The sequence below is a fragment of the Papilio xuthus genome, unplaced genomic scaffold (genome assembly GCF_000836235.2).
Source record: "Papilio xuthus unplaced genomic scaffold, Pxut_1.1 DF826933.1, whole genome shotgun sequence".
Taxonomy (NCBI): Eukaryota; Metazoa; Arthropoda; class Insecta; order Lepidoptera; family Papilionidae; genus Papilio; species Papilio xuthus.
Window position 1 is genome coordinate 2,998,900 of NW_013531716.1, and position 20,845 is coordinate 3,019,744.

A 20,845-nucleotide genomic window follows, 5' to 3' on the forward strand; every position below is an offset into this window, starting at 1 on the left:
TATTTGCTGCACTAATTAAAGCACGGCCTTTGCCTTGAGGTCGGGCTCTATCTCAAAGTGATAACAAAGGGCTTAACTCTCAGATCCATGCGTAATAAGCACAATTTAATTGCGATCTCTAGAAGATGCAGAAAACAGTAACAGCATACTGTAATTTTTAACTTATTATCCATTTCTATTATAAATAGGAAAGATTTGTTTTGTTTGCATTGAATAAACTTGATTATGTTAACCTGATTTGAAAGATTCTTTCACTGTTAGGAATCTATACTATCCCTGTGTGACGCATAGACAATATTTATTACTAGCTTTTTTTTTTAATTTCGTGCGAAGTTGCGTGCAACTGCCAGTAATTAAATAAATTTATGTAAGGAACCAATTTATTAACAAAGCGTTCCGATATTATCATAGTTGTCTTCGTAATATTATAACTTACTGGTATAAAACAAATCGCCAGTATAATTTATTGTACGGCAATAAACAGTTATATTTGCGCTAACTATCTAAATATATTTATGGTTTAACAACTACATATATTTTATAAAGTGGTAATAGATGATACTATATATTAGGGTTGTAATTACTGAGACAAAACTTGCATATTAATTAAATAAAATTCTTACGCTTTGTGGCATTATGTTTATCGTGTCTACTTCTTTCTTAAGTCTGTATACACCATAAATGAACAATTAATACTAAGGCTTCCCACTTATGTTTGGGTAAAAAAATGCCTCCAAGTCAAAATGATTTAAAGCGTAGTTAAAAGTTAATAGATTAGAAAAGTTTAAGTTAAATTATTATTTTGTTACACTTAGTTATGACTAGCTAAACATTTTAGTTGAATTTACAATATCAAGTATGAGTAGACGACGGCTTTATAAACCGCAAAAGTGTTCTGCGGTCGACGGCATTGTATCGAATTACATGTTGACATCCTTCTCATTCCCTTTGACAAGACAGAGATGACAATAGTTTCTGTATTTCATTGGAATCTCAGGGATAAGAATTCTGCCTCGTTTTTTTTAAATGAAGAATGTGTCATGTGATTATATGGCGCTTATTTATTGACAGGTAAAGTTACAGAATATTATATTACTAACTAGCTATCGCCGGCGACTCTTCCGCGCGGAATTAAAATACAAAACTTAATACCCTATATGTTCTTCCAGACTATGTTCTACATCTGTGGCAAATTTAATTAAGATCCGTTGATCCGTTCCGTAGATACCTAAACATTCGCATTTATAATATTAGTAATATTTGTAATTTTTTTTAAAAGAATATTGTACATACGAACGGATAAACATAAAAATCGACATAGATAAAGGTAATATGGAGACGAAATGCATAAATTTTAATTAAAAAAAATGCTTTAATTACGAATTACATTTGAATTTCGAACAATGTGCTACCACTATTAAAGTTTAAAATAATAGATAGTAGGCACTTAGATATAGCAAAATATTTTCCTCAACATACCTTTTCGAGATTGTACACGTAAGGTACATTACCGCGAAATAATACTTTGAAAGTATTTATAAACATAGATTAAAAATACATGTCTTGGAAAAGAAATTAACACGTCGAAAGTCTTTTGAAAATATTGTTACATAATTAGGAACCCAAAAGTTATCTAAATGAAGTTATAAATTGCTGTTGACAAGCTTGTTGTTTTTTTTATATAGTTTTTTTTTCTAACAATGTTAGTGAACAAATTGTTTTTTTTATCGCTGTAAGTATATGACACAATACGATGCATTGTTTGAGTCTCGATATAATGTATTTATACATATTTATTATGCCATAATTTACTTACATGTGAATCCCCTTTTCTGCCAATGACCATTATGAGCATTGATAAAATAATATAAATGCGTAAGTTTGGCAGAATCGATGTTTGTTGCAACATAACGTCTGAACTGATCGTGATGAAATTTGGAATAACAATCTGGGCATAGAGTATGGGTTACCTACGTAGTTTTTTTTTTTAATTTTACGTGGACGAAGTCACGGGCTGCAGCCAGTAATTGATAAAGGAAACGTCCTATCGTTTGACGTAGGATAATCATTTTAATTATATGTTTTACAACGATGAAGATTACTCTAATACAATATGTTTGCGTTGTTAGTATGTTAGTATATGCGACATAACTGATAAAGTTAATGTGCTGTCATTAGTGATACCACGTTTTCAAGCAAAAAAAACGAGGACGTTCGCGAAGTGCTCAATAATTTGCATAACAAAATAAAATGTTCCATTACTTTAGAATATAAGCATTCGAGCAAGTCATTGAATAAGACGTGTCTCTTCAATTATTTCATTTATTCTTAACATGTTATTATAATTTATTTTTTAAACTACGTTCATATTTTTTTGAAGAAATAGAATGTTGTTCATTTAGGATTTGTAGTAAAAGATCTAAAGATCTTATTTTATGAACTAACACTAGCTTTTTAACTTGAATGGAGTAAGGGATTATGTCAATCATAACTACTATGAAATAAGAAGCTAAGTAACCTGACAAAGTAAAAGTTTAGACTTTTCTTTGTAAAGTTGGTAGTTCGGAATTTAACTTCATTCTTATCTTCGAGATTATACGTCATACGAGTATATTATACATGTCATAGTTTTCTCTCGCCCTATATCTATTTGATATCTAGCTGTAATTTATTATTTATCTATATTATATTTAAAGCATGGTGTCCCTAACACCTACGTAGTGTAATGTACGCAGTGATAGATAGACGTCTTAGCCGCGGCACTTTCCATCAAAATATTGAATGACGTCTTTATTTAATTTGGATACTGAGCGTCTCTGAGCGTAGATACAAATAATTATAGCCGCGGATCAGCGAAAGATTTAGCGCGCGGAATGTTTATAGGTTATTTATTATTTATAGATTGATTGGCAAATATGAAAATCTTTTAATTGCTACAATTAGAGTTTCATATTATACTTATTTTATTATATCCCATTCTATGTGACTGGAAATTCTACTACATTAACATAAATACATTTAAATTACATATAAATCTCATTCATACAAATGTCAAACGGAAAACCTGTTGAGGATCTCGTGCAGGAAAGAGAATGAATATGATAAATAAATGGCAACAAAGTCGAAATAGTGCTTTAAAATAAGGAAATGTACAAATAACAAACAAAAATGGAGTGAATATACGAGTTATTTTGTATACAAGTAAGCGTCTTATGAAAACGTTGGTGACAATAATTTATACATTTTTCTTTTAAAACTGGCCGAATATACAATAAAAAATCTGCTTTTCAATAAGTTTTCTGTGAATAGTTTATGTTATTGTTGCAACAACTTGATTTGCCATTTCAATTAAACTTATATTGATTATTGATCGAAGCTAGATAATATATTAATCTCTATAACATTATTACAAGTTTTACAGATAAAGGTCAATGGAGGCATTTTTAATAAAAGAAACACGTTGTCGATTTTTGTTTATTCTATTTCTAGTAGCGACATCTACTGGAGGTCGTTACTTACAGATTAAGTTGCAAATTTGGTTCTTTTAAAAAGGACCCACAAGATGGCGCTTTGAAATAAAAATGTTTGAAGATTTGTCAACATTTAATTTTAAGGGAAGAATTTAGTGTTACACCTGCGTTGTTTAGGTAAATGAGTTTTAGTTGTACAACTTTGTAATTTCCAATAATTTGAGTAAATATTTGAAGTAGATAGCTTTTCGTTTAATCTATGTAGTTACTTATGATGACAACTAGATGTCGTTCAAATGTAAGCTGAAAGCATTTAATTTGCCGAAACATTTTTCACACAATTTTTATGTAAGTATGTTTTTTCTTTTAGTTAGGTTAATATTTTAGTTAGCTAAAACTAGAATTTTACATAATACTAACGGTATGCCCCGACTTCTGCCGTGTGATGAATCGAATAATAACTGGTTTTTCTTTATAAGTAACGTAAATAACGACAAGTAACGTAAGTAACATCATGTTTGCGAAATATCGATTTGTATAGACATAGATTTCATATGGCATGGTAAAAATGAAATCAGTAATATAAATAGTTTGTGGCATGGAATGTGTAGCTTCAGCGTGGGAAGTTGACCACAGTACAAATGACTAGTTAAATTAATTGAAGTTTGCCTCAAGATACGTCGCCGGCGCTGGCCTTGTCTCTGATATACACGCACGGGTCATAGGGTTAACTGATTGACAAAAATCAATGGTTCATAAAACTTAGTAGATTTTAATTTTATTTAATTTATAGTTCTTTACGGAGTTTGAAGGATGGGAGTGCAAGATTTTTTGGTTAAACAATATACACATTGAATCAGATTTTTTTCAAAAAAGTTAAATTTTAAGCTTATTTTCTTAACTAACCCACAGATATTAAATATACTAAAAATTTAATATTTCCAAATTTATCCAATAAGTAGGATTCATATATCCAATAAGTAGATTGCAGTTTTTAAATTAAAATTACATGATTATCGTAATCGTTACAATGAACAGGTAAGGTGTAAATGAGCGTAGCCGCGTAGAGGCGTAGCACGGCGAGACCGGGACCGGGTGCCCGCAGACCGCTTGCATTCAGTACGCGATTGACATTCGATGCGTGCGCGCACAACAACGTGCGTATACGCGCCTATTACGAACGTTATGATCTACGCGCGCGTAAACTTCGCTCAAAATTTTGACAGTTCGGGAAAATAATAAATATTATAACCTAGAAAATTTGTAAATTAAATATTACGCTGTCTTATTGTGAATTTGATATGATGATAGTTGTATCGTGACGGTGCGCGAGTGGGCCCGACAGCGAGCTGCGAGCATTGGGCACAATGAGCCTGCCGCTGAATTGGCACAAATGGCTAGTGTTGTCGTTGCTCGGATTGGCTTTGTCCGCTTGGCCAATTGCCTGCGATTATAGTTCCATCACCGAGAAATTTGGAGCGGAAGCCGTTGCTCGATGCAATGAAAAATGTCCCTTCCAGGTTTGCATTTATATAAAATACTTATTATTCATAAATTACGATTTGTATTCATAATTTATAAACAAAATAATACTTAATTGATGTCTTGTACATAGGAGTTCATTTGATAAAAGTTCATCTGTTATATTACTGGGAAATTCAATTTAGTTAACTTAGTTCCAATTAAATAACTTTGCTACTAGTATCTACGTTAACTTAACAAAAAACAATATGTAGCAACATTGTATATTATTTCAAAATAGCTAATAAAGTTAATATTGACAATAACAGATTGTTTACATTTGAACATCTCTCCAGACACAATATTCACATAAATTTTGCTTACTTATGTAGAACACATTTTAATAATATTGCAATTCATACAAATAATTTTAATCGCCTTTTTTAAATTACCCTACGATAATATTTTAACTCTAAAGGGACTGATTAAAGTCAAAAAGGTTACTAAGTGAAGTTAATTTTCCGAACGTAATCTAATTAACGCGAGGAATTTTAGTTTAACTCGGTGATAAACCAACAAAACGGATGAATTAAAATTAATTCAATGCTTTAAGTAGGAAACGAGCTCGGCAGCAGCGAGTAGGCCCACAATCACAATCGTAGCACAACTTGGAACTATTTTAACGTTTACATCTAATGTTCGTCGGTTTCTACTGCCGATTTATACTAAACATAGTAGCTTCCCTCATTCTCTCTATGTGTCGAAAAAATTGAGATAAGAAAATATGTGTAAATATATATTTTGGCAAAAGACACCGCAACATTGCATGAAATATATTAAAATTACATGGGATCGGAGGAAATTTCACAAACTAACTGTTGCCCGCGACTCCTTTCACGGTAATAAAAACTTAATACGTAACACATCTGTTCTTATAGACTATATTCTACATCTACACCAAATTTCATTAGGATCCATGTAGCCGTTCTACAGATAACTTCCATCAGACATTCTTTCGTCCATCTAAACATTAGCATTTATAATATAAATAAGTGAGACTAACTGTCGCCCGCGACTCTATCCGTGCAATTAAAAAGAAAACTTAAATAGTTGCCTATGTGTTCTTCCAGACTATATTCATTAATGCCAAATTTCATAAAGATCCATGCATGCCGTTCTACAGATACCTTCCAGCAGACATTCATCCATCCATCCAAACATTCGCATTTATAATATTAGTACACTCAGTAGATATGACAGCAGTAAATATAAATATGCAGTAATTAAATAAACGAGGTTATAGAATACAATAACAAAACAATCAATAATCACAACAAAAATGTTTATAACTTCAATTATCTTAATATATTATAATATGTCACTATTATTTATATTACTTCAGACCTATAAATATAGAGAAAAGATAATTGGTATATGGAAAGAGAAGTACCTACATAAATAGAAGCTGAACAGTACGAAGAACTAAAAATACATAGTTACTTATATATCGAAATTGATGTGTTACGGAAAGAGCGTAAACACACATAATGACAATAACAACATAGAAATAGAATAGTAAAAAGAAAGATATCTTCCTGAGGAAAAAACTTAACAGATTTTAAAATTACTTTCACTAACTTAAAAGCTTTTCTATCCATAGACAACATAAGGCTATTCAACGCTTAGGTTTGTTATTAACATCATAGCAAAGCTTAGACTGAGACGATTTTCTAGTAGATTATACGAGTGTTATTGATAAGTGAATGGTATTAGCGGGGCCGCGTGTCAATCGCATGCACGTCTTGTTTGCAGGCGCAAGTTCAACGCACATCTAATTGTCGGCAATTAGCCGGCCGCTGTAATCGACAACAGTGCTAAATATAGACCAAATGTTTCTACAACTTCGTCCCTCGCATTTATAACCACTTAATCCGCATCTTTACTTTTTACTTTTGGAAATATTGTCATCTCTAATTCTATCAAGGTAATAGGAACCTAGTATTAATGAATGTTCAATTATAATATCCAAATGTGCTTTAAAATCTGCGATAAGTTAATTACATGGAAATCTTCTTATTAATATTAAAAATGTGAATGTTTGAATGGATGGACGGATGGATGGACGGACGGATGGATGTTTGTTAGAAGGTATCTCAAGAAGGGCTCGACGCATCTCGATCAAATTTAACATGGATGTAGAACGCAAGATGGAAGCACATATGCTACTAGTCGTAGTCGTGAGCAACACTTAGTTAAATTCAACTTAAATTGAACCATAGATAAAAAGTAAAAACTTTCGTTTTCCTGTCTCTAGCCAAGAAAAACATAAAATTAAACGTATCATAGTATAAATTTATAGTATTATCACAATCATGTTGGGTTGGTTGTTATTTTTCTGTGAAAAAAGTCCCCAAAACGTGACCACAGGTTGCAGGTATCGTGTTTCGGAGGTGAGGCCATAGAGCTGGCGGGTTCCGGTCGCACGCTCGCAAAAAGTATCCAACGAGATACCGTCACGATGAAACTGATATTATGTGAATTAACAGTTTAACATAATTTATCTGTCACTTACCTAGTAGAACCACACATTAGAAAGGATCTAGAAAATTAATCGAACCAAAGTTATGCGTAAAAATTGTGCTTGGTATTAGAATAATACTTTAAGCTCAAACACTTCAAACAAGATTTCAATTTCAGTCGTAATGTTACGTTATTAGTAGACTGTATTTTTGCATATATTCATCCCATAGTATAATTAACATTAATAGAGCTCATACAGTTGTTTTTGTTACAAGGATTTGGGGGGAACAGTACAAAAGTAGCAGTGGCAGAATGCTTGATAGCTATTAACTATATAAATGTAGGACAATTGCAATGAAAAGAATTTTAATGTTTATGGTACTATGCTACTTCATTGGCAACATAGAGTAAAAAATCTGTTTTAATATTGTCTTTGAACTAGTCGATCAAATCAAGTCATCTTATCCAAATCGTTTAATAAAAAAATAGAATCAGATTTTCCAGTTTAAAAGCGTAGTTTTTTATGATGTTACGTGATTGCGACATCGGTGGCACGCTCCAGTGCGTGTGCGCTCGCCGGAAGTCATAGGGCACGGTGCGTCGCTGATTACACCGTAATATCCTCTCCCACCTCTAGAAAGTAACTTCCACCGCATATTAAAGCATACAAAAACTTATCCTGTCTTCTACTGATTGATATTTTTTGTTGCTTCCAGAATCGGACCGCTGATGGCCACTTCGACGTAAATTGCGGATCCGATTGCAGTGTGCAGCAAGTAAGTACATATAAATTTAACTTCAATTGTAATGTTTTTATAGTATAAGTTGGCAAAGGAACAAGTTATGTAATCGAAACATATCCACTAAAATGACAATTACGAACGAGTGGAAGGGAAGTAGAATGAGTATGTTAGAGCCTTTTAAAATCAAAATAAATAGGAAATATAGTCTGAATACATTCCCTTATTCCCTTTTTCGTAAAGTCGTACATCCATATCAGAACCGGACCATTTTACTGCTAGTTCGAAACTATTATCTTACTAATGTTATAAATGGGCATGTTTAGATGGATGGATGTTTGTTTGAAGGTATCTCCAGAACGACTTAATGTGTCTCGATTAAATTTGGCATAAATATAGAACATAGTCTGGAAGAACACATAGGATATTATTATTTTTTTTCAAATTCCGCGCGGATAAAGTCACGTGTGACAACTAGTAGAGCATAAAATTCATTGAAACCAGTGTACTAAGATTTAGTAAATTGTTATTTCTTAACATTTGCTTATATTTTTTCTAATGTAGCCAACATTATCAAAACGTTGTCAACGTTAAAAGTTTACGCATACGCAAGTCACGATCGTAAAATCTGTTGAAGCGATAAGTACTTTTTATTATTTATTTTTATTGAAAATTGCTCTACAATATGTTTACGATTATTGAACGGAAATTGAAGAACACACACAGCACACTTTTAAACGCTCACTAATGCAAGACTTTTTCCAAAAGTTACGATGGTATTTTTATTCATGGATGTTATCATTTACTGGGTTTGTATAGTTAGGAAGATAATCCGACACTGTGCCGGTGTACTGGCGCAACACTAGCCTCATTTTGTCAACGTTTATGTCCCCTCACTAATCAATCTGACACTTGACTTGGAACGAAAACGCGCCATTCAAGCTAAAGGATTCTAACTAATAATGTCTAAAAATATGTAAGTCTATCTCACTATGAACTATCGTCAATACAATCAGTCTAATTTTGGAGTGTTAAAAGGCTACAGACAGACTGACATTATATATAACGAGTTAAAATTAAACACAATTGAAAGAAAGCTTTTTAAATTGAAATAACTCGTTGTTGATATGTCGATATGGAATATTATTCTTATACATTTTGATATGACAAAGTATAACCGGTGAGGCTACCGTCGAAAATAATTATCAAAGTTTGTAATTACCGTTTGATAACTGAGCGTCACCACTCAACCTATGGCCCAGTTACAGCGATATAGACCACTTAATGAATACTATATTAAAACAATCGATAATAACATTAAAACAGAGATTAACAGCGCACAAACGATCTTGGATACAATGTTGCAAGACTTTATAACAGAAAACTGCACAAATACTAGCGGTCGCCCGCGACATCGTCCGCGCGGAATTAAAATAAAAAACATAATTAGTAGCCGATGTGTCCACTCAGACTATGTTTTATATTATGCCAAATTGCATCGAGATCCGTTCAGCCGTTCTCACATCCATCCATCCATCTAAACATTCGCATTTATAATACAAGTAAACAGTAAGATTTAAACCTCCTTTTCCTTGTAACTAACTGTATTATAAATATGTCAGGTAAATTACAGCAACAAAACTTACATTAAGATTATATGCGTAATCATAGTATGGAGGTTGATAGACAAAGTTTATTCTTAAAACTTTTAAAATAAAAAGCTTTTAAACAACTTACTGACCAGTTTGATAATGCTTTGGTAATTCAAATTTTAAGTCTATTTCCAAACAAATCAAAATAGGTCATCCAGGTTTGCTAGTACTTTGAAACTGGTTGAAATTGAAACAGAGCGAGACATATTACTTACTCCAGGTTTTGAGTTTGTATAGTATTTTGTAATCTTATATTGCAGACGAAAATGTAGTTTTTTGTAGTATAAACTAAGAAATAGAATTTCTATGGCATCCCAACCACAGCGTATCTTTTTGTCGTAGATCTTGTAATCAGATAGATTGATACATGATATCTTACCATAGCAAAAAGATAGTATTTTAAGATCAAATCAACAAAAAATTAAAGAGTTTTATAGGAAAAGACACACGAGAAGAAAATAAAATGCAACGAAAATAATATTAAACATAATTTATTTGTTTAGTGTTGCCAGTCCGTATTATTTTATTGGGCTTTAAATACTAAAAGGGATATTATTTCCAATTATTAGTATTTTCATGTATTATTGTAACCCGCGATAAACTACAAAACGTTATCCTCTTGAATTTTACGAGTTAGAGAGAATTTCACTAAAATGTTCATGTTATCCATCATTCATGACCATAGACTGACATAAAACGGCTCTTTCCCGCCAACTTTGACAGTTACTACTGGTTAATGTCAAAATTATCTGTGCGGTCCAATTTACGCCCCTGCGTCCTGTGCAGGCGCAAAAACCCTTAAGTGGAGAAACTGTGTGCATACAAAATGCTACTGCACTCGTATGACCATATTTTTAAAAATGGCGGACAAGTAAAGATTTTATTAGTTATCTTATTATTCTTTACTGAATATACAAAGATAAAGAAAAGAAGTGATTACAAATGATCAGTTTTTTGTGCCATTTTTATTATCTTGTTTAATTTGTATTTTTTGCCTTCCCTATTCTAAACAATATAAAATTTTACGGCGCCAAATTATCATTTAATGTTTTATAAATAAAGTTATAAAATCTTAATCGCAATTTTTTAGAGACTTGTTGATAATATTGTCATACTCTTACAATTATTTGCTAACGTATAATTGATAATGTGTGTTTAAAAAAATCATGCAAAAAAACAAAACAAAATTATGGACACTGCCAGCTTGCAAGTGGGGGTGGTCAATTGAGTTGTTTCTCTTGACTTTTGGACAGACAATTTGTGTTCCATTGTAAATCATAATATATTGATTATAGTCAATTTTATTTACATTATATTCTCATATTCAAGAATATTTAAATGACGACACTGCAATTACATAACGGCATATTACGGATAAATGTGTACAGAAACTTTAACGCCTTTAACTATCCTGCAAAGTATCAAACAAATTTGTTAAATAAATTCTCAAACCGTACGTAGAAATTGGATAAAATAAGGTATAGAAAGACTATTCTTTATTGGGCCCTGCTTTTTGCTCATCCGAAAATGCCACTTCAAATTAAACCGAGAGACAATTATCATAAAAATACAACGAAATCACTTAACCTATAGCATTGGATGCTTGTTTGCTTGTGTTCCGAAAAATATACTCTATTTTTATAAAACAGACTTAAGTAAACTAACGTTGAACGTTGTTTAGCTGTTCTTTATTCCATCAGTCACCACTTCAGGCGAGGTGCAATGGTGGCGGTTGCATTCGCTTTAATTTCATAGACACCTCGTTCCTTCTTATCCAAATACGTTTGTTTCCTGTTAATATTCTTCAACAGTTAATATATTACTCGTAATGTTTTAAGTTAAACTTTTTGTAACCGGAACAACATTTTACTTTTCAGTTTACATCCTTACTAAAAACGAATTGAACCAATGTACATACTAAATAGGAAATAAAAAATTACATTCTTCACCCTTTCCTTATCTTATTCACGTAGAGTTGGCGCAACAAGTTTTTGTCCTCTAGATCCATCTGTTTTCGGCTTGATCTTAGTACTAGGCCTACCGGTGTGCCATTTAACATTCATAATTAAATTACATATAAAATCGATAAATATACGTTTATTTGAGGATTTTTTGACGGGGTTGTTAATTTATATTTATAAACTCTTCTCATCCATAAGCAATTTACAGCTCTATCCAGTTCCCTTTAACATGGCGAGTTTGTTAGGAAGTACTTTGATGGATCGGAAGTGTTTTGGGATACACGAAGTCTAGGAAGCCCGATGGTCATCCAGCGTGTCGTGGGGCTCGGCAGGTCGTTGAGGGGTTTTGGGCGCGGGAGGCGTGGGAGCCGCCGTCGGGCGGACGCAGGAAGGAAGCTGCTAGTTGCCGCCCCCCTCTGTCTATTTTAGAGTTCACTCGTTTTATTCCGACGTTTTGTACAACATACACTAGGGTTAAAGTCTCCTTCAACCGACATAAGTAGTCCGCGCACCCATGGGGGAGCGAAATTTTTACAAGGCTCAATTTGTATTAATATCAAAGACCGGCCAGCGGAAGTTTAATATTGCTTATAATCTCCACTGTCGTTGGGGGTTATGTTAAACTTCACGTTAATATAGATTTGTGTTTTAAACAATAAAATAAGTACTTACTTGCTCTGCTTGCTTAATCGAATACTACTTTTAAAAAGGGGTATAAGAATGTTATTATCTTTATAATTAAAACGTTAATGTTTCGAATATATGATGCGTTACACCTGTCATTAAATGATAGTAGTCTCGCACCATAACGTTTGGGTAGAGTCGGCGGTGTAGAGTAGAGGAACGCCGCGCTTCGTTGCCCGCCATCGGAACTCGACAATTGCTTTGTCGGAAGTAAACCGCTACACCGTTTTAAATTATATTTAAAATTTATGTGAGAAACTAATAAATTATTCCACTTAATTTAATGAACCGGCATTTATTAATAATAATACAAAAATAGTTTTAACGTTGAAATTTGTCTGATATTAGGAGATTCAGAAATATACAGTAACTGCGAAGTTACAATTGAAAAAATAAAAGGAACCAATAATAAAAGATTTTTTTATATTTTGCTACAAACATTTTAATTTGTTATTTTTACTGGAATTACATGTTAGTAAGTAACATTTGCTTTATTTAAAACAAGTATTCTTAAGAATGTAGATCAGATAGAGCGAAGTAAAAGAAACTGATTGGGAAAGCTCACTCCGCCATCTTGTGGGATGCAAGCTAGGCAAAGAGAGGGATAAATGTAGATTTAAGCAAACTAACACGTGGGAATATTGTTATTAACCCTATTTATCGTATTCAGATATCGGTGTAATTTATTCAAGAAGTCAGTAGAGCAAAACTACCAAAACAAAACTGAATGTGTTACGAACAATTGTGGGAACGGTCGTTGGCACACAGAATATATGAATATTCAAACAATGCCTGTTAGAATTTCGACGAAACTAATGGCTGTATGGAATTATGTTTCGTTCCTATCCAAATCCGAAATGTTTTCACCATAGACAAACTGCATATTTGTCGCTAAAATTCGTGAATTCCAAAATATTTCCGAAAAAACAATTTTCTAGCTTACGCAAGACTTGGTAACTACTAGCTATCCCCCGCGACTTCGTCCGCACGGGATTAAAAAAATGACTAAAAGGCCTATGTATTCTTTCAGGCTATGTTCTTCATCGATGCCTAATTTCATCAAGATCCGTTGGGCCGTTCTGGAGATACCTTCAAACAAACAACCATCCATCGATCTAAACATTCGCATTTATAATATTACTAAGATATCACTCCATTATGTCGTATAATTTGCAAAATGTTGTTGGCCATTCTTCAGTTTACTTTATTTCGGCGTTGAATTGAAATGGCGTATAAATGTAAGACCTTGTTTGTGATAATTGTCCGTTAGTCGCAGTCGCAGCCCACATTGTGTGTATACATTGTTGTCAAGGATCGCAGAACGCCTGTTGTGCTCTGACCTCATCTCTCAATGCTCCACAGAGAGACGGTTATTATTTACGTGTTTTGTTTTTATTCCTTCATGTATATTTCATCATATTTAAAGTTTAAAGAGAGATATTTTGATATCACAATTATTGCTTATATTTATTTCAGTACTTTAACAGTTTTATTTGACATCCTACCTTTTCTAAAACTGGCTGCATATTAGAATAATAAGATCATCTTAATTAAATAGTATTTTATAAGCATAAAATAAATAAATTGTACGAAATGAACAAAACAAATGAATAAACCTAGTTCTCAATATGTATCTCTATACCGACGATAAGATCAAAGACAATATTTATCTCTATGCGACCGACGACCATAGCTTCTAGAATTCCAACAAGTACAAAAGCCTGTACGTTTGATCCTTTATCAGCATTATCAGGGTCTGTCTGTGTAAGGTCTTTCACACGAGAACTTTCTCCTTGTGGCGGATAACGCGCGCCTTTATCGCAAACAAGCAATTGGAAAGCTAATTGAAGTATGCGCCATGTCATTATGTCGCCGCGCCGTCGGAGCCCGCCTGCTCATTAGCCAATCAACACTTATTATGGATATGGGGTATAGATGTAGCTTTCATTGAGTGCACATCAAAACTAGTGAATGTTTTCAAATTATTACTAAAAGCAATGTAATTGTAACAGTGTTCAATTCTGTGTGTTCATCACAATTACTTCTATATCCATATAGTTATAAAAAAAGCTTACGATCGTAGTAGTTCCTTTAAATTTTATAGCTGCAAACGACAAAAAAAAATTAACGTCCCTCAAAACTAAAATAACTTATTTAATTTTGTGCTACGAATTTATATTAAAAAGTCATTTTACTTCTTACTAATATTATACATGCGAATGTTTAGATAGATTTAATTAGATCTTGATTACATTTGACATACATATAGAACATAGTCTGAAAGAACACATATTCTACACTTATTAGCTTTTTTATTATTCGCGCGGACGGAGTCGCGGGCGACAGCTAGTTTAATCATTAATCAAATTGTAATATAGGGAAATAGTTACTATTATGTATAACTAAATATTTTCTCACAATGTTTGGTACTGACCTAAATTAAGGTGTTAGACTAGTTTGACCTGTAGCACCCTCCCGGAAAAAAGCAGTTTCGCCGCCAACGCGTGTGTCGGTACAAATATGGTGCTGCATACAGTGTTCATATGTACATCCGCAACTGCGCCTGCGCATGCGCGAACACTGAATTGCTATTTAAGTAGATATTTTTATATAATAGGCGCTATCAAAAAAGCGACAGCAAAAGCATACTACGAGTAGAGTTTGAGTTGCACTTTACGTTACCGCGAAACACCTGCCCAATAATAACGATATTTTTTTTAAATAGAGATATATTTTGTAGTTGTTTCGAAAACGAAAACAAGCTTAAGTTATATTAACACATTATTAGGATTAATAATGATGGGTAAAGGAAAATGTGCGAAGTTTTTTACTGTATCTAGGTGCTGTAGTTTCGAGCTACTAGCTGATAATTTAGTTAGCACTAATAATAAAATAGTTTTTATAATTATTCTTTTTAAACCATTTATACAACGTTTGCTTTTCTTCTGTTATTACTTATGGTTTAATTGGCACTCACTCCCACGACATGTGCTTTGTCTTATTAAAAGCTAGATTTAGCTTTGACTCTAAAAATAGACGCGTAACATATCTTACACAATAATTAATGAATGTTAATTGAGCAGACGTTGGTCCGCACCCAAACATAGCTAAGTGGGTTGCTAAAGCTAGGAATTCAAGCGCTTCCTTTCTACGCAGTATTGAAGCAACGTACAATCATTATTCTGTAGTTAGTACGTTGTCGTTAAAGTGATGATTTGCATCTTTTATATCAGTCTATTTTTTGATAAGAGAAAGTGAGGTTGGTAACGACTAAGAAAGACTATAACGTAACTTAGTATTCAATATGTTTTCATTTTTATTTTTATTTGACTTTATCAGAAAGTAGTTAACTCCGAATAGTAGAGATGATAGAGTTTGTTATTTTTATTTCAAAAAAATATATTTTCCCTTCTCGAAAACATCTTAATAAAAAAACGTTGAAGTAAATGTTAACATTAATTGTGGGCACAATTCTCTACCTACCTATAAATTTATAGTTATTCAATTGAATATTTGTTCTGGAGTTGTATCTACATACATGTAGAGTGACACAGAGAGATTGTATTCATAAAGAACTGCATTCGTTGTGGACGCGCGCTAATTCTCATTTCCTCATTATCCCGTTCCCCGACCGCTCTTTGCCCATTCAATCCCGAACCTCCCCCTTATCTCCTCCACTTCACCCCCGAAGCTCTCCACACCTTCACTTCGCAAACATGACTTCATACGTTTTGATTTATTGTACATTTATTGAACCAACGGATAAACAGATAAAAATAGAATAATCCTATCCACTTTATTAGCTTTGTATCGTCGAGTCTCAACTATAACGAGGTAATGTCTGGCGAAGGAAGGAATTATACTGCGTATGGAAGGACAAAGTTATCTGACCTGGTGGCCATAACTCAAAATAAATTACGAATGATTAGGGCCGCCTTTTCAACGTCAAAAAAGTCGAAATATTGTTTTCGTGCTGAAACTGACATGTCATGTTTTTTTTAATGTGTTTTTCGACGCCAGCAGACTCATTTTCAAGCGACACAAAATCATAGAGATTGAGCTCGTTTGAATTGTGTTGGTTAATTTTAAGGTCTTTTAATTAACAAGATCGTTATGAAATCTTGTTTTTAAAAAGTCTTTTTTTAAATAATATTATTTATTTGTGATACTAGTTTTTTGTACGTTTCCGTTACGTAAGGTTAACAATAATGGAGTTTAATATGTTAAAATCTCTGTTGATGAAGGGCGCAATATATTTAGTGGCAGCTAGAGGCCAACAGTAAAGTTGTAGAGCGAAAGGGCCCTTGAGCGGAGTATCGGGGCCGAGTGGGAACGCGCCGGTGGGTCCCAATTTGCCCCAGCATTATCCAATTGCCGGAGTCAAGCGGTTGGCGTGGGCCAGCGCGTGACCTGAACACGTATTTTCGGTCCCTTTTTAAACGGTGTAACATATAAAAGTTCCGGTGTGCGCGTCAATCTGTTTCATTAAAAATTATGTGACAACACTGACGTGATGTATCCACAGTGTTTAGTTTGAATATCAAAATATCCGAATTTAAATATTATTTAATAACAAGCTGTCGCCCTCGACTCAGTCTGCCCGGTATTAAAAAAATAATTAATAGCCTATGTAATCCTCCAGGTTATATTCTACATCCATACAGCCGTCCTTGAAATACCTTTAAACAAATCCATCTAAACTTTCGCATTTATAATATTAGTAAAATATTAAGATACGTTTTCAAAAGTACAGAACCTAACGTAACATTTTTCTTTGATGCACCTTTTACTACATAATGAAACTCAAACAATTATGGTTTTAGTATATGAAAGGAAAACATAATATAAGAAAACTTTAGTTATATTAAACTATGTTTTCTATCAATTGGTAAAGTAATAATTTCACGCATCTTTCACATTGCGATGAGATGATCCTCTGAGTTTACATTTAACGACATGAATTACATATAATCAAAGTTTATCGAGGGTCAGTAACGAATGCTGCTGGGAAATAACATGTCAACGCTGGTAACTCTCTGGCGCCATATTACAACCCGTGATACCACTATCTATAATTAATTTAAATAAAAGCTGTATAATGTACTCGTTATCTGAAAGTATTCACTGTTTTGACATCAGACATGAGTGAATCTTTGCGGAAAGGTTAATTGCTTTGTGGAAATCTGTACAGTTGCTGGGGAAGTGTTATTTAGTAAATATATTTTATCAGTTAAGAGTTTTAATCATCTTTGTAACCTTTTTTATAGATTCAACTGTTTTTAAATTGAAACTATTCGATAAAAACGGTTCATTTCCACTAAAGAAACTCTCTATCCTGCGCATACTCTTTGAAAAAATAGAGACAAATTTTTAATGCAAGTAGGTATTTTATACTCTTTGGTCCCAGCGTAATTTCGCGGCAATACTAGACTATACTTACTCTTTGGGAACAACTGAAGGAAGGAGAAAGAACATAGGATCCTACACATGCGAATGATATTAACATTCAAGTATAGAATAACTATAGACTTACAAAGAAATTAAATGAAGACTTATTTAAGTATAATAATATTAGTTGAGTGATTGTAGGGCAGGCCCTCCGTCCGGCGCACGCCCTCAATTGGACTTCCGAAGGCACTTCCGAAATCGCTCCGACAATTAACTAAAACGACAATTTTAATGAGTCGAAAGGGAGTTGACTATTGTTTTTTTATTATTAGGGCACGAGACAGGACGCTGCTTAATTACACTCTAATTTGCTTAGTCGTTGAAATAATCTAAATATTTCTTTATGGCATTAACTACCAGCGCGTGGCTATAGTCTACGTCATTTTTTAAATTAAAAAAATAATAGAACAAGAATAGAAATTTTATACATGCAAACGTTTAGATGGATGGATGTTTGAAGGTATTTCCTGAACGGATTAACGAATCTTGATGAAATTTGCATTGATGTGGAACATATTCTGTAAGAACATATATTAATTATTTTTTTCAAATGAGCGGACAGAGTCGCGAGCTGCAGCTAGTATTACACTTAACTTTAGTATTCTTCTTTTATAACCTTGTTTTAAATTAAAAGATAATGTAGTTCTTACAAACAAATGGCTCAAAGAAAATTGCATGCATTAAGAAAATAAACATATTTATAATCTTGCTTACTTATTAGAAATAAGAATGAGTAAATCTATTGAATAGTTTTCCATTTTCATTGACGTGGCAATACTTTTGGTGTCGATTTTTCTTCCTTGCATTGAAGATATCAATGATTGAATGAAAATAAAAAAAATAAAAGGAAGTTCACACAAATCATAAACGGGATGTGTCCGTCTGTCCAACAAATTGTACGGGGGTTGTTATTCGGGCGTGGTGTTGTGACATTTCACTGTACAGACAAACATAATTTAAAATAAACGACAATAGAGAATAAGAACTATATTCTTTTAATGATTTGATACGTTGTTTGTTTGTTATTGAATTGTTTTTTTTTTGTTTTTCGTACCTATAGATCACACAACACATACTATAAAGTGTGTTTGTCTGTTAGTTTCATGGATGTTTCTTTAGTCGTTGTTGTTTATGTAAAATATTTATTTTATCTTTACTCTAATTGAGTAAACTTAGACGCAATCGTTTGACCCAAAAGTTAGAGATAAACATCACTTAAATTACACACTGCTATAAATATGACAATATTGCGGACAGATTTGAGACATTTGTTATTAACGTTTGCGATGTTAGCGGCTGATAACCTAAACATTTTTACACTGATTCTACTTACGTAAACAAAATTATAACTCTTAAGGCTTCAAGTAACAGTTTAACTAACCGTGTTTTTGGCAACCGCCAATGATTTCAAACTTTTTTTAGCAGATTTTTGTTAATTTACTAATATTTCTTGTACTATTACAACTAAGCTCTATGCTTGTGCTAGGATATGGTTTACGACAATAGTCGAATGGCGGGATTCGCAACCCCGACCTCGTGATCGGAAATCCGCAACCTTAACCATTAGGTTATTGACCCTTCCATTCGATTTGAAACTTTGATTTCTATTATTTCCATCAATCAATTCCTCAAACGAAGAGCCAAAGTCTTCAAAGTTAATAGTTCAAATATGCAACATGGAAATTGGAATTCGGGTCAAATATTAAGAGATAGTCTTAGACGTAAAAGAAAGCACTACATAAAAATTACAACAACTTATAAAACGCATGCGTCGACAATGCCGTTGATTTGCCCTAATTCTTCCATACAACGCGTGTACGCGGACAATTGTACCAAATCCAACGCTGATCCCGAAGCGTTTGCGCCTGTTGCCACGTTTTTAATTGTTCCGCGTACACTGATGACTCAATTAGCTCGCGACTTCACTCAATGACAATGCGACGTGCTAGGTAATTAGTAATAACATGGATTTTGCGCACTTCGGATTATAACACAGTGAATTTCGTCCGTAGCAAATCATATGCTTTCTGTATTTCACACAATCACATTCTTAAAGATGTTAAGAACCTTTTCAGAGGAAAAAATAGGTTTAAATCATCGTTGTCTTGTCGTCTTCTAGATTCCTAATCTTACTAACTTGTGTAACTATAATTATAAAATATACCAGTTGTTGCCCGCTACTCTGTCTGCGCGGAATTAAAAACTTAATTCGTAGCCTATATGCTCTTCTATACTAGGTCCTATATGTATGCTAAATTTCATCAAAATCCATTAAGCCGTTCCGGAAATGCCTTCAAACAAACATCCATCCATCTAAACATTCGCATTTATAATATTAGTAAGATTACGTCTTGTCAAAGAATATTACTAAATATACAACATGTTATGAATGCGTGTCTATCAATAATAAACTCATTGACAAATATACAATTCTAATTATAATAATGAATTCAAACACGCATTAATATGCTGAAATGTGTAATAAACAGCGTCCGACATCGTTGATAACTTAATTAACGAAGAGAAGAACGCCCACCGAGTTTCTAATTTAATTTATGACATCTATTTGTGTGTTGCATGATAATATCTTCTTATTTAGGGTGATTTTATTATGACCGTTACAAGTATATGGGTCTTGTAACATTTAAGTCCATTTGCCTATTGGTACTGTACAAAAACAATAAAATCTTTTCGATTTTAAACCCATCATATTTTTCTATGTATAAATAACTATTATAGATGTCGCACGCTACTCCGTCCGCGTGGTATATAAAAAATAACTTAATTAGAAGCCTATATTAATTCTTCCATACTATGTTCTACATATATGTCAAATTTCAGCGAGACTTATGCAGCCGTTATGGAGATACCTTGAAACAAACATCCATCTATTCAAACATTCGCATTTA

The 20,845-nt window shown here is 33.1% G+C and overlaps 1 protein-coding gene across 1 annotated transcript in view; it reads left to right on the forward strand.

Moving 5' to 3' along the window:
• Positions 1 to 4,604: 4,604 nt before the first annotated feature.
• sev (receptor protein-tyrosine kinase sevenless) overlaps positions 4,605 to 20,845 on the forward strand; it is a 31,107-nt gene continuing 14,866 nt past the window's right edge. The window contains exons 1-2 of the mRNA XM_013317947.1: positions 4,605 to 4,990; positions 8,168 to 8,227. Of these exons, the coding sequence (XP_013173401.1) occupies positions 4,838 to 4,990; positions 8,168 to 8,227 (213 nt within the window). The 5' untranslated portion in view covers positions 4,605 to 4,837. The remainder of the gene's footprint in view (positions 4,991 to 8,167; positions 8,228 to 20,845) is intronic.